The following is a 22,999-nucleotide window of genomic DNA, read 5'->3' as shown; positions in this document are numbered from 1 at the left end:
TGGCTTAATGTATAAATTATATATGTTTGCCTGAATTCTTAAAGTACATTTACTCTTGATTTATACATAACTTACTAGTTTACTATGTCCAACTGCTGTTAATCTACACTGGCTTATCTTCAAATTACATACACTGGGGCAAGAGTCCGGTCAGTCTAATTCTCTGTGCATAATACTCGGTCTAGCACCACACGTGATTGTTCAAACGCTTTTGGATGTTAATCATAAACAGATGTAAACACACTGCTTTTTTTAGAGGCTCGTGTCTTAAACTGAAACACATTTATTAATAGGTTAACTGCTACGTGCATTCATTATCACCAATTTGAGTGCCATAAGAAAGTGAACGTTTATGAGAAGAACGAACACAGAAAATCTGTAATTCATAAAACATTTAAGATATTGATATGCAATTTATCAACAATCTTCCTAACATGCTTTCAAAGAAAACAGATGCCAAATAAAGGTGGGCATTCTGCAGCACAAGGAGAGTTACTGACTCAAGTTCATACGTTTGGGAAAAAGAACTAAAATAGTACCATGGGCCTCTTTAGCAAGACCACGCATGTACGTTAACACTGAATTTCTATAAAAAAGGGGTTATTACCAAAAACCTAATCAATGAGCTTTAGACTCACTAAATGGATGTTTATTATGGCTATTTTAAAATATGTCCTAAAAATTTCTGGCTATAAGGCACTTCAAAGGTTGAATTGGCTTAGTTTTTAAACTCTTGCAGACTTAATTTTTAAACTCATAGAGCATTAAGGACCAGCGATTTACCTTTGTTCACTTATTTTTAAAAGGAAGATTCACTTATTTTTACATGTTTAAACACATTAGAGTTTCCAACCAAATGTAAACGATAAGGTTGGTTTATGCTCAGAAGTTTCAACATTTTGAAACTGTTTTAAAAGCCCATTAAATCACCAATTTCTTAAAGGTAGGGACTTTGTCTTAGACTAGGTGTATTCCTCCCAGAGCCTAGGACATAACACTGAATAAACAAATACCTGACTGGAGGAAGGGAGGAAATGTGGAGAGTAACACAATAGGGTCAGCAAAAGCTGCACAGTGGAATGTGCCACAATGTTTCCTCCTGGAGGATGGGCTGGTCATGTGAGTTACACATTTGTTCAAACCATTCTGAGATTTATTTGCATGGTGATGATCCCAAATGGAGTGAATTAGTACTGGACCACCTTACCATATTAATCTCAACAGCTATTTTGGCATAATACGATTCAGTAATAGGGGTATTTTTCATTTTGCCAAATAACACTCACTATGATCATGTAGTTAGGATTATATATCTCCCAGAACATCAAAGTACTCAGGTAGTAATATAAAAACTACTCTATCCTAATTAAATCCGTATATTCAAAAGAATTTCCAAAAGTCATTAAACCTGACCTTCAGAGAAGACCTAAAAAAGTTGACAGATTTGCATGTTCAGAAATCATCCTCATGGGCCCGCACATAGCCAAAACATGAAGAGGACTCTACACTGATTATCACTCTTAACAGAGAGCATGGATGTAATTTACTTACTCCTGCAGATTCATTTTTATCCTGACAACAAATCTTTATATAGGTTCAAAACGATTTACGTATAAAAATCTGAGGCTACAAAGTTTTCTCCAAAAATGTTTTGTAACCAAAGGAGGAAAAAAAAAACCCAACGAAAAACAAAATAAAACACCTGTCCCAACTGCATGATAAATTTAATCTCACAGTGTAACTATCTACACATCTTGATGAGAACTCAATTCCCCTAATAACTATTGAAAGCTAGTAGTTTCCACACAATTTGAATTTTGGGGTTTGATTACTCTTTCCTTAAGAATCTGCAAAGATCAGATTTCATGTTTTAGAACATGTAATTACATAAGAAAACTGCAGTTTTGAAAGTCATCTGAGTCAGTAATCATGCACACAGAGGAAAAACTGAAGATCGTGCTCTTCAGTTTCAATAACATATCTGCACCTCTTTTCAAGATAAGATTAGCTTCTCGATAAAAGTAAGGAAAATGATGACTCATCAGCCATGCATGCTATAAGGAGACAGCCTCTACTCTTGGATAGCTCGGTTTTTCCAAACTTACTGTTTTCCTGCACCCTGGCCACGAAGCCTGTGAGAGGTATCTGTGGAGTCAACTGAGGCATAGGGGGAGGGGGTGGAGCAATAGAAACTGGCGGCAACAACACAGAATGGGGGAAGTAAAACAGATAAAGGAAAGAAAAGGAAACAAACAAAAAGCAGAAGTCAGTTACAAAGACCACAAACATAAGTATGCAAAGAACAGTCTGCAAATGAAACAAAACAAAACAAAAAACAAAACAAAAACCTGCAGAACCTTCTTCAAGTTCATTTCCCAGGAGCAAACCTAAAGCTGAGTTGTGTTTAGCCAGCTGGTTAATTTTATTAAAAAACAAACACATTTGCTTTAATCCTAATGTTATATTGTTTGGGTAAGAGTTAAATTTACCATCACCCTCACTTTCACGCAATGAAATTTTTGAATTCTAAGGAAAGACTTTAAAAAAACAGGTAACAGTGAAATACCAATAAAGGTTTCCAGGATGTTGTGTCTTTGCCTTATCTCTCTAACCTAACAGGTATGTCTAGCTTTAGGGTAATGTAAATAAGAACCTAAATAAACAAAACGAATATGTTACAGGATAGCTGTTTATTCCATGTATAAATAAATGCATTAATTACAGGTTTCCTTTAAAAACAATTATTATGTATCTAAATTTACACACAGCTCTCTAGGAAAAACCCTTGTTTGTAAAACAAGGTTATTATTACTTTTTAAGTTAACAGTTTTATTTTTAAAGACATCACTCTTAAATTTACTAGGGCATAAGAGTGCTCCATATACCATGTTAATTGTTCACTGAATTTCATGGCATATTTCAAGTGACCTTCTTCCTTTCATCACTATTCTGAAAAAGGAAACCTAATCTAACAATAAGGTAAAATATGCAATTATTTGCATTAAAGTAATTTCTAAAGAATCACTGGAAAAAAAAAAAAAAAAAAGAATCACTGGGTAGCTGGAAACGTACTCCGTCTTCTTTCTGGAGAACACATAATTTATAGGAAACTGACAGCAAATGCTCATGTGGACAGCAAATGTATTAAAAATTAAAATTATCTAAAAGTAAATATTCATATATTTACCACCCTGTCTTATTTTAACAAGACGGTAATGGCCAAAGATTCCTTAGAAAAAGTCAATAGAACTGAATTACAAAATTCAGTTTACTGGTAGTCACCAAGAAGTGACACTAAACTGACAGGGAAAAACAACTGATTGGCTCCCAAGGATCATTTAATTGAAAGATTGTTTCAATTAATCCAATCTACAAATTCTGTTTGGTGAGCATAAAAATATGAAAGATGTTCAGTGTACAAATAAGCAACAACTTAAAGCAGTATATGTGCATTAATATTCATTGCATGGCTAAAAATAACATTCAATTCACTATGAAATTAGTCCTGGTTCATTCTGATACTCTGTATATAGAAGTATACACAAGTATGTATATACTGGAACAAGTGTGTGTGTGTGTGTGTGTATACACACACACACACACACAGACACACTTGTTCCAGTATATACATATATATACTTTTAATAAATAAAACATTATAGCTTTTTAACTTAAAAAAAAAAAAAACTCCCACAAACCTAAAAAATTTTTTTAGAAACAACCCTTAGTAACGAGCCATGCTGGTTAGTACATAAAGAAAAAGAGGCTATGTTGTGACAATACTAATCATTATCACCACATTTAGACAGAAGGGGAATATGCACATCAAAACACTAAAAACATTTACATACTACTACTACTACTACTACTACTACAACACCAACAGTAACTCAGGTTGAAGGATAATTAATTTGACAACACACAGTAATATATTTAAAATTTGAGGCCAAATTTACTTTATGATGTCCAAAAATACAGACATTCAGCAATGAAAATGTCTTGTTTGAGGATAAGCAACCCACCCAAGTACTGTTAAAACAGAACTACACAAACATGTATCAGGTGAAGAGTCACCAGAAACCCTATTCGCGGAGTAAACTAAGCGAGGAAAAGAAAAATAATGAACACAAAGATGGGATCTAAAAATGCAGAATATGAAAAAAAATTAAAACTTCATGAAACTAGTGAGACTGATAATCAGATTAACTGTGGAATTCTCAGCCGCCAGCTACTTTTCATTACCAAAAGGAGACCAGGGGAAATGTGAGGTAAAACTCTAACTGGTAAAGTTTCTAAGTAGCTTGGATGAAATTTTTAGTCTGGAAAAGAGTTGTATAAATTTTGGGATTATCTGTGAGTTGTGATATTTCTGCTAAAGTGGTTTTCAATTCTTAGGAGTTTTTTCGTTTATAACACAATTAATCTTCAAAGTTTAACCAAGAAAATAAATAACAGAACTTTCTCCTTAGCTCTACTTTAAAACACTTGTTCAAAACATGCATCATAAATAAAAAGAACTTAAAACCAACTTTCTATGTAAATATGGAGTATTCAGTGTTTTTTAGGTAAAATAATATAACATAACATGCAGCCTACAAAAGCCACATGGGAAAGTGTTTCAGTCTATCTATGCCTGGTGATCACCGCTTCAAGCCAGTAACAAATACTGAACTGGCTCATTTCAGATTTCTCCTGGTTGGACTGAGCATCTTGATATGGAAAGTGAAATTAATGACTACCCTAAGCAATTTGAACTTTCTCACATTTTATGCCAAAGCTATTTTCTAATCTTGTCAGCCTTTAAACACTGATTGCAGTTAGTGTTGAGATGTGCAATTTGAGGTGAACAGAAAGAAATCAAAAGAAAGTCCTCCCCACTGTTACAATTATTAGAGATAGAATAAGCAGGCATCACAAATGGTTTTTAATGGTTTGGAACTCATTTCAGTATAGGTTAGCAAGCTTAAAAGTGATAGCCAGCAATTTCGTTATATTATTGTAAAGAAAAACTGTCACAATGTTTTTAAGTTTACTGTTATTGAACTGTATCAACCATGCCAATAAAAATAAATTCAGCTTAATTAATTTCAGTGTTTTTCTTCTGTAGTTCTACTTACAGTAGTAAAAATTTCATCAATTAAATTTTAGTATACGAGTATACTCAGTAAGCCTGAATTTTTTTGAAAGGGATAAGCAATTATTCTTAAAATGATATGCTCCAAGGTCTAACTTTTTTTTTTTTGGCCGCACCATGCAGCATGCGGGATCTTAGTTCCCCAACCAGGGCTCAAACCCGCGCCCCCTGCAGTGGAAGCGCAGAGTCCTAACCACTGGACAGCCAGGGAAGTCCCCAAGGTCTAACTTCTTAAAACAAAAATAAACATGAAATAGCACGGTTTCAATTGTTGTCTATCACTGGCAAGAATAACAATTTCAAATAATTTCCTTCAAAAGGAGCTCCACTGCTGCCGTACACCTGCAAAGCACAAGCTTACTTGAATTCTGAGAATAAAGTGGACCTCCATTAACATGAGGCTGAGCAGAAAACTGAGCCGTCACAGAGGGAGTCCGTCTGTATCCACCAGAAGATGTCGAGGAAGTGGTAGAGTTGTGTCGAGAAATCTGCCTGGTCATTGTGCCATACTGGGAACCAGGAGCTGAGCCCGGGGCTGCTGAAAAGCATTAGTCAAAGGCAACCAACAAAGAACTTGAGCATTGCACGTCACCTCCGATGGCAGAACAAAGAGAAGGAGACTATCAGCAAGAAATGTGTATTACTTTTTAAAGCCCACAGCACAAAATAAAGAGAAAAGTAAAGATAAAACACAAACAGCTCTACCTCTGAAGTTACAAAAAGAAGGAAAAACAGATACTGTGTGGAAAGTGCAAAAGTAAAGAAGTAATATTCTTAAGCCTTTTATAATTTAGCATAATACCAAATGGTATTTTGCTAATAAAATGTATAAATTTTTTTCTGTAACATTTTAGAACATACAGCTTTTATATGTCAACTGTGTCTCTCCAACAAAATAAGTACCAAATGATAGTCTGAGGTGGAAAGCATCAGTTTTTAGATGTGAATGTCTTAATATCTGGTTTACAAACTTCTTCTCCTTTCCATTGCCAAATCTTCAGAAGCACAGTATAAGAATCTATCCAGCCAAACCCGGCTTAAATTATAAAATTTAAACAGTTAAGCATATTTTCCACATGTACTACTATATTTATTTGAATGTTTAATGTATTAGCAGTTATTACCAATACATATTATAGTAGAATCATTTTTAAGAGAAGTACAATTTCTAGTTTCAAAGCACTTATATATAATGTCAGATTCGTTGTATATCTCCCAGCTTTTAAGAATTACACACTTTGCCCTATCACTTACATTTCTGTAACTGATAAAGCTGAAAAAAATTTTGGACTCTGTAAAACATGGACATTTTAAGACAGCTTTGTGTAGAAAATCCATTATCTTTTTCCATATACTTGGAGGGCTTTTTTTTCCATACTACACCCAAAGCACTTTTTTTTTTTTTAATTATCATGCATATCTAAACTAACTAAAGTATTAACAATACTTAAAATTTTATTCAATGTCATCTTTACCAACATTTCAGAAGTTTAAAATTTTAAAGGTTAATATAAAGTTCAAAGCCTCTAAAGTTAACTATACCTTCCAAAGGTAACTTCAGGATTAACATTATCCTCCCAAACATCTAACCACGACTGAGTAAATAAAAAGACAACATCCTGGTTTCCTTTCATTCAGTCATCCAATTCAACCTCTCCTAGAGGTCATATAAATTATTAGAAAAAAAACATACAGCAGAGGTTGTTCATTAAAAGAAGTGCTAATATTCAACATTTTGGAGCTCCCAAGCCACAGGCATCACTAATTATTTAAATCATCCACATGCTCAATTTCTAAACAGAAAAACACTTTATAAATAAGAGTCTATTCAAATGCCTTCATGAATGAGTAACTCTGGACAGGTTAAGTTTTCCAAAGAGCTAAGAAGTAACCCTTTAACCATTTTTAATAGAAATCTCAATAAAATGATTTCTATATTTCTTTTGACTTATATAAAAACTGTATAAAATCCAGGTTATTTGCCTTGGTGAGTTAAAACCAAAATAAAGCTATTTAATAGTAGTTCCAAACTATGCCTATTTTAGAATTTATTTTAATATTTTATTAAAATAAAATTATGAAATAAATAATACCAAAGGGTGTACGATTGATATATAATTATACATGCTATATATAAATAATACATATATACATATACATATGGTTACATATACTAATATATATAATTATTTATAGTGGTTATGTATAATTTGTTTACATAAATAAATATTATTTATATTTTTATATATATTACATATATATATTTTAAGGAAAAATAAATACTCAGCTCCAAGAACTAGAATATTACCAGTATCACTGAAGCTTCCTGTTTGCCCCTTCTGAACCCCAAACTCCAAAACATATGTGTTAAACATTCTCTCTCTTCACTATACAGTAAGTCCCCTACACACGAACCTTCAAGTTGCAAACTTTCAAAAGATGCGAACATGCATTCGCATGTCCAATCACGTAAAGTTAGTTCACGTGTCTGGCGTACACTGTCACGTGCGTGCATCCTCTACAAGTGGTTGTGCTTTTGTGTACCTTACTGTACAGCACTGTGTAGAGTACAGTAGTACAGTACCTTTATTTCAAGCCCAGGATGTCCAGAAGCAAGTGTAAAAGCAGCAGTGGTATAGCTGGTACCACTGTACTTTTCAAGGTACTGTACTGTAAGATTAAAAATGTTTTCTTTATGTTTTGTGTTTGTTATGTATTATCTGGGTGAAAAGTGTTATAAACCTATTACAGTACAGTACTACATAGCCAATTGTGTTAGTTGATACCTAGGCTAACTTTGTTGGACTTACGAACAAATTGGACTTAATGAACGTGCTCTCAGAATGGAACTCGTTCGTATGTAGGGGACTCACTGTATACAGTTTTTTAAAAATCATAGATAACTATAACCTTAAACAATACACATAGAGATCTTGCAAATTTATAAACTTTCATAATGGAATGATTATGTATTGATTATGTATTCTTGCTGTTTTCCTTTGATATTATCTTTTAAGATTCATCCATGTTGATAAGTATATCAATATATCATTCATTTTTATTGCTTTATTTGCATATGAACATGCCACAATTATTTATCCATTCCACTGTAGACACTTGGGTTGCATCCAGATTTTTGCTATTATTATTATACCGCTACTGTGAACATTCCTAAATATGGTTCCTAAGTTTCTCTGGAACAGTGGTTCGCAAACTTCAGCAGTGATCAGGATTTCACCTTGAGGGCTTGTTATAATACAGGCTGCTGGGCTCCAGTCTCAGAGTTTCTGAATGAGTAGGTCTGGAATGGGACCTGAGAATTTGCATTCCTAACTATTTCCCCCATGATGATGATGCTGTTGGTCTGTAAATCATACTCCAAAGCCACTGCTCTAGTATAGTGGTTTTTAAACTTTATGGTTTTAGGATCCACTCTAAAATTAGAGAACCTCAAAAAATTTTTGTTGAAGTGGGTTATACCATATTAGGAACTGATTAATTACCATAATTAATTAATTACCATATTAGAAATTAAAACTTATTTATCTTTAAAATACATAAATACACAAATACACAATCCATTAGCTGTCAAAAATGATGTTATCATATGTTATGTAGCCTCTGGGAAATTCCACTGTGTGCTTGTACCAGAATGAGAATAAAAAAGGCAAATAAGTCTTAGTATTATTATGGATATAGTTCTGACCGCAAAAACTCCAAGAAAGGATTTTGGCAACCCCCAGGAGTTCCATAACCATGTTTTGAGAACCAGTACGCTAGGGCAAGTATCTAGAAATGAAACTGATAAATCTAAGGTAGAAACCTGGTTCAACTTGACTGGGTAACAACAAATTATGTTCTAAAGTGACTGTATCAACAAATAAACTCCCACCAGCAACGTACCTTTCTGTTACTGCACAACCTCATCAACATCTGGTACTGGTGGACTTCTACATTTTTACCTATCTGGTAGCTATAAAATAGTATCTCATAGTTTTTGTTTTCCTGATTATTAATTAGGTTGAGGGCATTTTTTTTCCACATGGACTTTCTGCCAACAATTTCTATTACTTGGGTCTTTTATTACTTCCTTTTCCCCTTTCCTCTGAGTACAAGTGCCAATGTTTTGAAAAGAAGTTGCTAGATGCCTTTATTTCACCTAAGCTCTCAATATTTGAAACAGCTCTTTATCCATTTCCACCCAAATGCTACTGTGCATTTCTAGGCTGAATGGTTTTATACCAAGTCTATATTTGGAATTCCTTATATGCTCAATCCAGTCTCCCCCAGCTTGGGAGCAATTTAAATGTATTTTATTAAACAAAATGTTTCATGGCATCCTCAGATGCCATAAATCCTGGGCTATCTCAAGAGTTTTTCAGCTGTGACCCACTGGAAAGCCTCAGAGTACCCCACACCGCACACCATTCTCTTTTTCATCTTCTTCCTCTTGTCCCCCACCTTCACCCCACTCCTGTGACTGTGGTATACACCAGGGAGTTCCCAAATCAAGTTTCACTTTAAAAAAATATTACATCACTAATAAAAAAAATTTTTTTTGAACAATCACGGCTATAATATTCCTAGAAAAATCTAAACAGAACAAATGCAAACCACATTAAATTGGTTATAAACTAGGCATAGAAGCATCTGACATCACAGAGAAGTTTCTGTGTAACTTCAGAGGCCTTTCACCAGAAGAAATTAGTGTAAATTAGATTTAATACTTTAAACTTTGTATTACCACCTACAACCTAACAACTACAAAAGCGAGCCGTCTAACAGAGGAGTTCACTATGAACTATGCACAGTAAGGTAAATCACTCCAATGGTTACGCAGTCTCACCTATCACAGTGTTCACGGGGAGAAGTGGTGGAAGAGGTGGTGCTGGTGGAGCTCCAGAAGGAGGAGGGACAGAAATGTTTTCTACTAAAATAGTTTATAATTCAGGTCAGAGTGCAATAAACAGAACTAATCATTCTGAAACAGTAAGGAAGTATGTTTTGGAAATAAGAAAAAAAGAGAGAGATACCCATATGTAAAGCATGTTCGAATGAGTAAGAATTTTACTGGGTAAAAAGGCCATTGAGTTCACGCTTTCATTAACTATAAAATATGCCTGTTTTTATAAGTAGCTTTTTCTCCTTTTTCAACAACATCCTTGAGAAACTAAGTATTTTTCCCTAACAACTTTTGATTATCAAACTTAAAGTGTGTATTTTTAACACCATAAAGTCTTCCTTTCACTTAATAAAAAATCAAGGGACCAATTTAATGCTCTGCTATGATTTCTTAAATTTTTATATAATCTAAAAAGTAAAAGAGCTTTTCCTAGTTTAATCCCATTTTATATTCATGGCATTTTACTGAAATATGTATTGAATACCATACATAAATGTAGTAAAGTCACAAAACCAGCTAACAGTGGAGTTGACATACTTACTAGCCTACAAGGCAACATCAAAGTTCAATGATACATAATTCACATTAAAGACACTGATCTTTTGGTTGAATTATCAATAATATTGGCTTGCTCTTGAAATAATAAATATCATTCTTGACTTGTGCCCAAGGCAAGTATTTCTAAAGCAAAATGTCCAAAAAGTTATTTAATAAAGCTATTTAATATGCTTTTCTATAAGTAAGGAGAAACATCTGCAAAACTCTAAACACCCTGTGAAAACGAATCAAAAATTGTTTTTAAATTTGCTTTCATTCTGGCAACAATCGCATTAAGTTTAATAAATAGTTTTATCTAATGTAACTAAATTATTTCAGACTTCCATAATAAAGCTCCTAACTACTACCACATATTAAAATGGGTGAGTACATGACATACCTGGTCCAATAGTGGGTGGTGAGGGTGTAGGCACGGCGATGGGAATGCCAATACTGCTGCTGCCACTGTTTTCTCGGCTTCCACTTCCTCCACTGCTTCCACTGTAAAGGAGAGAGAAAAACCATGAAAAGAGCAATTCTAGAGATTTACTCAGAAAAAAAATCAACTCAAAGCCACTAAATACTCCTTTTATGATGCATATGTGTGTGCTTGTATGTATACATACACCTATATATAAAGAAACATTTTAACTGTCCAATATAAATTTTAACCCTAATACTTGAAGTGGTTCTTGTTTCACTCTATTTCTCCATCTACTGAAAAACCAATATAGTCACGTAGTACTCAGAACTATAAGAGATCATTGAGACATGAATGACCAATATAATCTTATAGTACAATGAGTCAACAAGGATTTATTTAAAACCTCGTGTAAACAGCAGTGAACAAACAAGACATGAACCACAATGTCATGGAGCTCTTCGCTGAGACTGTGAAAATTGACATTAACAAATAGTGTGATGGAAGCCACAGAAGATGCTATGGAAGTTAATAAAAACGGTAACCAGTTTTAGTCTGAAATTAGTACGTAAACCTCCACTCATCTCAAAGAATGGCAATAAAACAGGGAAATGTTTGGAAAAAATGAGCAAATGACAAAAAAAAGACAAATAAGACAATAATGAAGTTTCAGCAAGGCACAGTCTAGAATGGATGATACTACTAAACTCTAACCAATTACCTCTATGGACTTACTGTCCCTTTAGGTATACAACCTCGCACTGACCAGTTTTAGTAATGTATGTGTGCACATGTACGTTATGCAAATGTACATATGTACACGTGTAGCCTTAAGCTCCATATTATACTTTTAAAAATCAACATCATTGGCTCAGTAGGCCCAGAAACCCAGCAGGGCAATGATTTGCACTTCCTAGATAAGTTTTTTTTCTCCAATATGAGCATTCTATAATCACATTATCACATACTAATAGAAAGGGGAAAAAAGCTATTTATATAACAAAAATAGCTTTGATATGAAGGCCTCCCTCCTCCCAAGCTGGCCAATACTCTGCTTTCTGCCACCACCGTATCACAGACAGATGAATATTTTTTGCACTTATGCGTTTCCACAATTACTGGCTTACGTGCCTTTTTCTAACATGGAGGTTGGCAAGTTACAGCCCACAGGCCAAACCTGGCCCATGGTCTGATTTTTACAACCTGTGAGCTAAGAACTTTTTTTTTTACATTTTAATTAGTAGAAAAAAAATCAAAAGAGGAATAATATTTTATGACGCATTAAAATTACATTAAATTCAAATTTCAGTGCCATATATAAAGTTTTACTGGAACATGAGCCATGCTCATTCATTTACGTGTTGCTGGTAGCTGCTCTCATGCTACAATGATAGAGCTGAGTAATTGCAGCGGAGACCATATGGACCACAAATCCTAAAGTATTGACAACCTGGCCCTTTATAAAAAACTTTGTTGATCCCTGTTCTAACAGAACAAGCTCCTGAAAAAAAGAACTATATCTCATACGTATATCCCTGATATCTAATGAAGTAACTCTTAACAACTAGTTGTTGAATATGATTAAACTATTACTACATCCATTATAAAGAACCACCATGGTTTGGTATAATAATTCGATAATAAACATATAAAAAAAAACCAATTTTGGTCCTCATTGAACTTACCCTGATTCAGTAACTGCAGATATCAATATGACAATTTATTTACTAACAGTAACAACAACAAATAACAATTACATAGCATCTAAGAGCGTGATATATCCTGCGTAACTAAAGCCCCCAAAATGATTTTACCAAGCTGTCTCTCTAATAAAATCAACCTAAAAGTCAAGGTAAAGAGGTTCCTTGCCCAAGTTATTAAGTGAGAGGTAAAAATCAAAGAATCAAACAAATTGAGCTATATGATAAATTCGTCTGGCTTTATAAACGTGCGCAAAAATAAAGTGGCTACTTTTGAGGGGAGGAAGGCAGAGGCAATAACTGGGAAAGGGCCTGAGGGGGATTTCTGGGTTGCAGTTATGTTCCATTTTCTGATCTGGGTGATGGTTACATGACTATATTCAATTTGTATTAATACATCAAGTTGTTATACTTAATAAAGTATATACTTTTCTGAATGTATGTTATGTTCCATAACCAAGTTTTTAAAAATCCACTGGGTAGCTGATTTCTAGAACTTTTTAAAAAGAATTTATACAATAACATATTCCAGTATATCAACTCTCTTAAGAAATTCTTCCTCAGATCTAAACTGTTTTCTTTCCTCCAACCTCTTAAAGTTTAAATCACATTGTATAGTTTCTGATGTTTAACCTTTTATCCAAAAAATTTAAGAGTGGTTACCTTAATCTTTTCTGAAAGACTATTTCAAAAAAACATTCTTCAGACTTCATCCAAATATACATTTGTACCTCTGTCAAAAGGAGGAAATACTAGCAGTCTGCTAGCAGTATAAATAGATACTAAAAAATCTAAAAAACAGAAGTTATAACATAAATTTAAAGAAATATATACAATATTAATACCCTCAACTTTTATATTCTATATTAGCCTTAGACTAGCACTTTACCTTTACCAGCAACTCTATAGGAGTTTGTCACCAATCAGTAACGCACATTCTCAGATGTTCAAAGGCTCAACCTAAAAATTTACCTGTGTGTCCTCGGTCTCTGATTTAAAGAAGCTGTCCTGCCTGGACTATGCTGACTTCCAAGCCTAGCAGGACTTGTCATGTAGTCATTAGGAACTGTCGGAGGTTTAACAGGTTCCAGGGTTTTGTAAGGAGTATTTCGTCTAAAGAAGCATAATAGAGAAAGGAATAATGAATAAGAAAGATAAATGGTATTTTCTCCCAAATTTGTGACTGTCCCTTTATAACCAAGTATAACACAAGTTTTGGGTTTTTTTAATAATAAAGTTTGTTTTTAAAAAACGTTTCAATTGGGGTGTATGAATTTTGTTACTTTAACACAAAAGCTAAAATTTGTTGCCTTTTCTTAGGAAAACCAATGGAAAGGGTAATTTAAAAGTTCTCATCTTATTTCTAAAAATCATGGTTGTAATTTTTTTAATGCTCAGTAATATCAAACTTTGAAATACATATTATTCCCAGCTCAGTAACCCACAAGCCACTGTCCTTGTATATTATGGAAGCTAAATATCTCCTCTGCAATTTACTCCTATCTCAATCTAGAGATATATGAACAAGTACATTCTGATCCTAGATGTGATGCCATTAACTTCTCAATAAATGATTTTAACTTTTCTATTTAATAACTTCATATGTTTTTTTCAGGGGTAAGGGGTTTACAGAATGAAAATAGAAACTAAGATCCTACGAGAAAGCTGATTGCTGATCCCTGTTACTATAAAATAATGATTCCCCCACCCCTCCACCAAAAATAAGGAGTCTAATTTTCTATAATAAGGTGAACAATCTTTCAGAAATGTCTTACGAAGTATTCAATATTTGTATTGCATTGAAAACTGGAAAGGAAGAAGCCACAAACAATTACCTTTTCTACTTCTCCACTGGCCTTCTCACAAAGCTACTCTAGAATGAAGGGCCCTAAGATTACCAGCAGAAGCACAGTTAGAAGTACTCCAAGTAAAGAGTCCCCAAGTCTCAGGGGAAACAGAAGAACTGCAGGCTAGCAAACCAAAGTACGCAAAGTAGACCACTTATTCAAAGCTCTGTAATATCAATATTGCAAATACATGTGAAGACACCATATATGGAACCTTCTGGTCATTTCATTTTAAATAAACGTAACTCAGATATATATATATAAATCTTTTTATATATGTATTTATATATTTATATTTTTTAATGAATTAGAAGATAATAAATAAATAATGCTCATTTACATACATACAAAAAAACTTTTCTAGTACAGAATTCCTTAGAGAATATTATAGAACAGGCAGGTTCATTTTGGATTCTGTTCAAGGAAATAGGAACCAAAATGAATTTGTAAAAGGTAGTATTATCACACAGAGAGGGTCCCGTCACAAGGATCCATACATTTACTGAAGTCACAAAAACATCTCTTCCTTTGACATACAAATCCTCTTGTAAGATGTAGCTGAATTCTTACCCCAACGTTCCCCGGCCTGACATGGGAGGACTCGGTGGTTTCTGAGTAGGAGGATTTGTTCTCGACAGTGTGCCAGTTCTTGCAGGCTGGTTATTTCCATGCTAAAATGTGGAAAGAAAAGCTTTTAGTTTTATATCAAATTGTTCTCTTGGTGTTTTGACACCATGTATTATTTTTTTTTTAATATCAGAATGTGAAATAAGGATTCCCAGACAGTTTTAATAACAGACTTTGGTACTACATTTTAAAAAGTCAAGATACCACTTGCACTTGGCTTTTCTTATTATTTTATGCCCTTCATACCAATTTATTGAAAAATACAGGTGAGATTATTGAATTTTATATATTATTTTATTGTTAAAAATGTTCACTGAGATCTAACTTATCTGCAATTCAAATGCTGGGTTTCTTAAAATTTTTGAAATGTGTGCATGAATATAAACTGCAGATCTCAGTGTCAATTTGCTAAAATATTCATCTAAAAAAATCATCTCTATACCAACAACTCAGTAACAAAGTCATATATAATGCCTGGGAAACCTCCTCATTGTAAGTCAATAAAAGCAAGGCAACTATCAAAAAATGAGCAAAGCAATAAATGTTAGCAAAATTAATGTTCCTATATAAATGCAGATGTCAATATATCTTTGATATATTAACACATCCAAGCTAAATGTTGCTGATTTGAACTGAGTTTGAGTATATTTAATCTACATAAATCCTATGGGGATAAAGCAGACAGACATAGGAAAAGTTTTCAAATTTTAGTGGCTCTGCAGCCTCTATCAATATAGAGGGAAAACTGTGGATCAAATGATAAGTAGTAACTCTTACCTTGGCTTTTAGCCACTTTACGTTGCAAAAAAAGGGGGGAAAAAGTAGAAATTAATTCTAGATAAGTTATATCTGATAGGACAGGTTTACATTTACAGTTACTCAATTCATGTTAATAAGCTTTTACCCAGCCATATTTCAAATATTTTGTAAAGAAAAGATATCCATAAGCAAAAGGGAAATATTCATGGGTATCACATATTTTTTCAAAATAATACATTCATAAGGAAATCACTTAATTATGCCAATCTCACGCAGCTCCAATAATTTCTTAGGTCAGTATTTTATCCTGTGAAATTAATCCAACTGAATCATAGATGATTTAAAAAACAAACTTTAATTTAAACACAAACACCATACCTCATTAAATGTATGGCTACTTTAATACATCAGTGTACAAGACCTAAGACTGCTGGATAATGAATGCCCATGTATGAGTATTCATTATTTGAATGGTAGTATAGTATTTTAAAGAGTGATAAACTGCAAATGTTAAAATTCAAAATCACAGCTTGTTTTCCAAATTCAGAAAAGGACCTAGCACCTCAGTGTTTAAAAACAAAATTACAATGCACAATAATAGCTTAGCCAGATTCTAATTAAGGAACAAGCAAACGGTCTGGATACCCTCTCATGTGTAGCTTATGAATACAAATCCTGACCAGGCCAACACTAGTAGAAAGTTGTATGTTGCATTAGTTCTAAATTTTCTTCTGAACAAGTTTGACCATAATTCAAAACTGAAGAAAAGCTGCTTTGATCCTAAAGGCTACTTCTATGAAAACTGGCTAGCTTATATATATGAAATAATGTGTCCAAAGCATCCTACTTGAACCACGCCACTTAAGAAAAAAATATCTTCAGGTTGCAGAGTCTTTTCCTACATTTTGGGGTGGGGCGTGGGGTCTCAAGTTCTTTCCATAAATAACACCTGCCATTCTAAATATGTATCTATCATTTTTCAAGTGACCACAGAAGCAACATTAAGGAAATCATCCAAAAATGGAATATCCTTTGACTTATATTCTCATTTCTAGAAACTGTGCCAGAATCTTGGTATTCTTTAGTGTTTGTTTAGAATAATATGGCTCATTTTTATCCTGATTAAACAATGTCTGGAATCCTACCTAGCCACTACATTTCACACCTGGATTTAGAAATTAAACTTGAATAACCTTATTATCCTTGAAGATAAGATTTATTAATATGATAGCATTATAATACACTAAATACTATTCTAAAGTAACTTAGAAATATTCTAAATATGACCACACATCTTCCCTCATTTGCTGTTTCAAGTGAACAAGAAACAAACAAACAAAAAAAACAGCATACAAGTATAAACTGGTCCCAAATGACAGGATGAAAGGAGAATTTAATTGGGAATGAAAATTCTAGTTGAACTCTGCTACTGTGCAATGGTGTAACCTTTAACCTCTTACGGAGCACAGCCTCCTCTATTAAGTGCATGTTTATGTATACAGATGTGTTGGGGTTAGCTAGTGTTGGAAGGAAATGATCTCTATACCTTACAACTCAAAATATAATTGTTAGCAGCCTACAAAATTTTTCCATTTCAGTGTCCCCCAAACACATTCAAAACTAGGCTTTTTATTTCCTTAAGATCTCACTTCATTTCCTTAACATTTACATTTATGGATGAGTCAGTTTACCATTTCCTTGGAACCTTAGGTTGAAAACAGAACTCTCTTTGATTCCTACCTACCTGCAAGCCCTAAGTAGATCATAAGCTTTGCATACCACAGGTACAAAAGTCTGTAAGATGCCAATTCTTTCTCTGAAATGATTCATTAGCTCACTCCTCTAATAAAATCGAAACCTTTTAAAAATACCATTCCTACGTATTATAAAGCTTTAGTGTTTCCATTAATAAAATGTAACAACTCCTAGATCATATGGTCTTTTCAAGGCTTGAAAACAAAGACATACGTGGAAAGTCCTTCATAAGTTATGAACCAGGCTATAAAGCTGTTAGTTATTATAACTGTTTAACAGAAATAATTTTAAATGTTTCTACTAAGTGCTCAAGCCTTCTCTAGTCTAAGCATACTCTGAAACCTTGTTCTTCCTTTTATTAGGATGAACTTTAGTATTTTTATTTTTATTTTTATTTTATTAGGATGAACTTTATTGTTCATCTTCTTTTTATCCTCCTTTAGGCAAACTTTCTGGTAGTCTCTCTATGCAAGGATTCTCTTATCCATATCTTACGTTGTTTCCAAAAGTCAAACCAGACTTACCTTAAGACACTTTTTCCATATTTTAAATTCTTACTAAACTTATGTGTACCATCTATTTCATAGCATAAAATGCATTAACACAGTAAATATCAATTAAATGAATAATACAAATACCAAAACACTAAAATTTACGTCATGAAAGAAGAAAATATGATGGCATATTAATCTTGGGGGGTAAAAAACAACACAAAACTTGGTAGCTATAAGAAGAAATACTGGGACTTCCCTGGTGGTCCAGTGGTAGAGAATCCGCCTTCCAATTCAGGGGACGTGAGTTCGATCCCTGGTTGGGGAACTAAGATCCCATGTGCCACAGGGCAACTAAGCCTGCACACCACAACTACTGAGCCCAGGCGCCTCAACGAGAGAGCCTGCAAGCCACAACTAGAGAGAAGCCTGTGCGCCGCAACGAAGACCCCGCATGCCGCAACTAAGACCCAACACGGCACCCCCCCCAAAAAAAAGAAAGAAAAAGATAATAAATAAAATAATTTTTAAAAGAAATATTAGGGGCTTCCTTGGTGGCGCAGTGGTTGAGAATCTGCCTGCCAATGCAGGGGACACGGGTTCGAGCCCTGGTCTGGGAGGATCCCACATGCCGCAGAGCAACTGGGCCCGTGAGCCACAATTACTGAGCCTGCGTGTCTGGAGCCTGTGCTCCGCAACAAGAGAGGCCGCAATAGTGAGAGGCCAGTGCACCACGATGAAGAGTGGCCCCCGCTTGCCACAACTAGAGAAAGCCCTCGCACAGAAATGAGGACCCAACACAGCCATAAATAAATAAATTTAAAAAAAAAAAAGAAATATTAATATATTTGGATACGATTTTTTAACATCCTGTAAATATTTGTTTAAAATACCAAAGCATCAAGTCAAAAGCCAAACAGCAGGATGAGGAAACATTTGCCAAAATATAAGGAGCTAATTTCTTTGATAGAAAAAAGAACCCTTACGAATCAGTAAGAAAACAAACTTCTAAATAGAAAAGTAGGCAAAAGATAAGAAAATAATTCTAGAACTGTAAGTACAGCGTCTTCCAATCCTTAAAAGTGCTTTAGACACTAATTTAAAAATAAATCTAAAGTTTTCCTCCTTGTAGTTTTGGCCCTGGCATTTGTTCATTAACTATTACCCAAATTTCCAACTTTCACAGATCTCTACAATCTTCTAGAAATATTTAAGCCAACAATTATTTCTTAGGGGAAATAAAACTGGATCAATATAGCTGCAATGAGACTACTGGGGGAAAAAAATTGTATGTATTTGTATATCAGAGAAACAAAATGTGGACAAATAAGCCACATATCAGCTTCTGAGATACACTGTTCTCACTGACCACCTACCCACGGTCAAAAAAATATTTCAAAATAGTCCGTACAACAATGTGAATGTACTTAATGCCACAGAACTGTACACTTAAAATGGTTAAATGGTAAATTTTATGTTATGTATATTTTACAATAAAAAACTTAAAAAAAAAAACAAAACCTGCGTCTAAAGTATCCACATTACAAAAAGTAGATTGTCAAAATTCACATTTGCAGACTTTCAGTATATATTATGCTGTTTACATTTCTCATTTATACATATATAATAAAATAGTTAAATTTTCTCACCCAAAATTTCCTTGTAAAATTTGGTTTCATTTGATACTCTGCTATGTACTATGTATTAAACTGTTAAACACAATTGTTAGTGGGGAGATAATAGAGGATAATCACTTCTAATATGGTGACAATTTTTTTTTTTTAATGAGTGTATATTGCTTTGGTAGGAAGAAAAATCAAGCAAAAGGGGAAGAAGTGAGCGCGTGAGAATGTGTGTGCACATGTGTATGTATACACATATGTGTATATACGTAATTTTTACTTCCAAGGCAGGTAATAATATTATAAGTTCTTCCAAATTCTCAAAATTCAAGTTCTGTAAATCAATCTAGTCTAAATACCTTAAATTAAAACTGAACTTAAGCTCTTAGACAACCCTAGCTACATCCTTGGGTAAAAATACAAGAAACAAGTAACCTCTTCTACATTTGCAAAGTGTTCCACCTTCCAAGCCTGACAGTGAAGGGGAGATTCCAATAGTCTCTGAGAAGAGCAGAATAAAGAGCAATGTTGCCAGCTATACCCCTTCTTGATCAGGAACCCCAGATAAGTCAGAATGCAACAAATCCAGCAGTAGCACCAGGCAGGTAACCAGCTAGGAAAAGCTTCAAGATCCTAGCTGACCCCTAAAAAAATTATTATAAATATTCTGGAGACCAGAAACAAAATCAAATAATGGTCCTCTAAGAAAGGGACTACCAAATTTCAGAGGAATAGTTTATCTTGAGCAAAGATAGCTACAGAATTCAGGTCATTCCGGATGCTTCCAAAATAACACATGAATATCTAAAAAGTTGAGAGGCTACAGGTATCCTTCAAGAACAGCTAATTCTGCCATGCTAAGAAATGGACAAGGGCAACAAACAATCCCTTCCCTAAAAGCCTGTTGGGGCAGCGGGTGGGCGAGTGGGGAGCGATGCACAGAACAAGATTACACACAACTGTTTCATTTTGCATAAACGGCTGAAATTATATCCACATCCACACAGATGTATTAATACACACATATTTACTCATAAATGAGTAAAAGTATTTATAAATTACTTTCTAAACCAATTCTGGAAAGCATATACATTTTTTATTCTTAAATATTCATTCAGTAGTGAAAACAAGACTTGGCATTCACAACACAAATTTATAACATTAGTCTAGGATTCAAACGGCTTAACAAATGAATGGCCATTTTAAGTTTTTATATCTTCTTGAATACAGCCTACTGCACAGGTAAAATTCTGCCCCAAGCTTAGTATAATACATAACTAGTATTAAATAAATGTTCTATGAAAATTGTAATGCTAATTACTAAGAGAATCTATTAATTCTTTTAAGAAAATCAGCTTTCTCACTATATTTCCTATCCAAAATATTTATTGGATATGCAAACTATTTCAAGTTAATATAATATAAAACGCTTACCTTGACACCATGGCCCACATCATCCAGAACTGTATAGTCAATAGGTTTCCGAATATACCTTACAGGACGCTCCATATTTGCAGGTGCTATTATTTTGTGAGTTCTTGATGTATTCTTATTTGTTGTCAAAATACCAATCTCTCTTCGAGCCACTTTCTCTTTATGAATGTCCACAGTCTATATTTTAAATTTGAACAAAGCAAGAAAATATTATTTGGAAGAGTAAATAATATATACGATATCCACATATAATGGACCATAAGACCGTATCACATGTCTATTTTCCAGTGAATAATACTGTATCTTCCCCGTCAAAATTAAGCAAATTAATATCTTTCAGGCTCAAAACACGGACTATCTAAAGGTGATTAAAAGCACCAACTAAGTTATTGGTTTTGATTACAAAATGGTTCTTAGGAAAGCACTTTTCTTTCCTAAAAACCTGGTGTGTGTGGAATGGGAGGGCTCTTGCTCTGTGTAGCTTACACTTTATTTTGTGGGGATACAGACCAGAAAAAAAAAAATCAATAATAACAACTAGATTAAGTACTATAATGACACATGCACAGTTTATTTGAAATTAAAGGTATTTAGAGCAAGATGTCCAACTAGGTTGAGAAGGCTTTATAGAGTAAGTAGGTTTTTAAAAAATGAATAAAAATATGAGGCAAATATGTAAATTATTCAAGGCAAAAAGAACATGTTGCAGACAAAGGTGTAAGAGAAAAAAAAAAAAAAAAGATAAAACCAGAGGTTCCAATCTGGCAGCATGCAGCCTACACATCTGCAGCCTATCTAGTACTGGCCTTTATGGCTTTAAAAAGGTTTTTTTCCCCCTTATTTAATTGCCAACATTTAAAAACTGGGTAGTAGTCAGCACATGAGAAATAATTACACAACCACTCAACAATTTAAACTTTGGCCTAACAGTAATGCGAAACCACTAACAAATTTAAACTGAGTGACATCATCAGGTCTGCATTTTAAAAGATCCCTCTGGCACAGGTGTTGAGGACAGATAGACCACTACTGGCAGTGAGACCAGTTAGGAAGTAATTACAGTAGCCTAGGTGAGAAAATGTAAGTATGTGAACTGAACTGAAAGGGGGTGGGGAAGGTATTGTCAGGAAAAAAAGTTTAATGTTATGTGCATTTCTGCACATCTTGTGAGAAGAGGTACTGATTCCCTTTGTTCTGTATATTTATATAGTAAACAGCCTTAGAAGATACAGTGTCTCCTCAAAGAGCAAAAGGCAGGTTTGTTTACTGTCCGGTATAATAAAGATACTGTCACTCCCCAGGGCAAAGGGCAGGAAGGCTTACTGCCCATTACAAAAGATCTGGTCCCCGAAGCTGGGAGTTCCTTTTCTATAACACACCCAATTGTGTATGCAGGTATCAATCACCTGGCTCTCTCTGCAGTATCCTGTAGAAATTGTGGCTGGTTATCTGACACAAGTGCTGACTACTGCCAGGAGTAGTGACATCTTTTGTCTCTGACCGGGAGTCTCATGTCTTCTACTCGAATCCACGGAATTGTGCAGGCTAACTTGTGAGCTTCCACAAAGGGTAAGATCTCAAGCCCCTCACAATTTCTGACAGTTTTGGTAATGAAGATGGAATGCTGACGAAGCTTTTTAGAAATGGAATGAAAGGACAGTTAACAGGAACTGAGAGAAGTCCACGGGAATCGTGAGTGAACATGTTGACCAAATTGTATGGTCCCCCCCAGGCAATGTCTGGTCCTCTACTTCATTGCCTGCTAATGA

At 34.2% G+C, this 22,999-nt stretch overlaps 1 protein-coding gene across 13 annotated transcripts in view; it reads right to left on the bottom strand.

Annotated features, from left to right (window-relative positions):
* Window positions 1–22,999, bottom strand: part of ABI1 (abl interactor 1) — a 95,109-nt gene that overhangs the window by 5,633 nt on the left and 66,477 nt on the right. The window contains exons 3-10 of one of the 13 annotated variants that reach the window (XM_068560525.1): window positions 21,231–21,407; window positions 15,947–15,961; window positions 15,113–15,213; window positions 13,668–13,808; window positions 10,975–11,075; window positions 9,981–10,061; window positions 5,496–5,672; window positions 2,106–2,192 (exon numbers count right to left, since the gene is read on the bottom strand). In XM_068560525.1, coding sequence (XP_068416626.1) covers window positions 2,106–2,192; window positions 5,496–5,672; window positions 9,981–10,061; window positions 10,975–11,075; window positions 13,668–13,808; window positions 15,113–15,213; window positions 15,947–15,961; window positions 21,231–21,407 — 880 coding nt within the window. The remainder of the gene's footprint in view (window positions 1–2,105; window positions 2,193–5,495; window positions 5,673–9,980; window positions 10,062–10,974; window positions 11,076–13,667; window positions 13,809–15,112; window positions 15,214–15,946; window positions 15,962–21,230; window positions 21,408–22,999) is intronic. The other 12 variants (XM_068560534.1, XM_068560443.1, XM_068560434.1 and 9 more) reach the window with 12 other exon arrangements.

The sequence above is a fragment of the Eschrichtius robustus genome, chromosome 1, assembly GCF_028021215.1.
Source record: "Eschrichtius robustus isolate mEscRob2 chromosome 1, mEscRob2.pri, whole genome shotgun sequence".
NCBI lineage: Eukaryota > Metazoa > Chordata > Mammalia > Artiodactyla > Eschrichtiidae > Eschrichtius > Eschrichtius robustus.
This window is presented reverse-complemented; position numbering and strand designations above follow the sequence as displayed.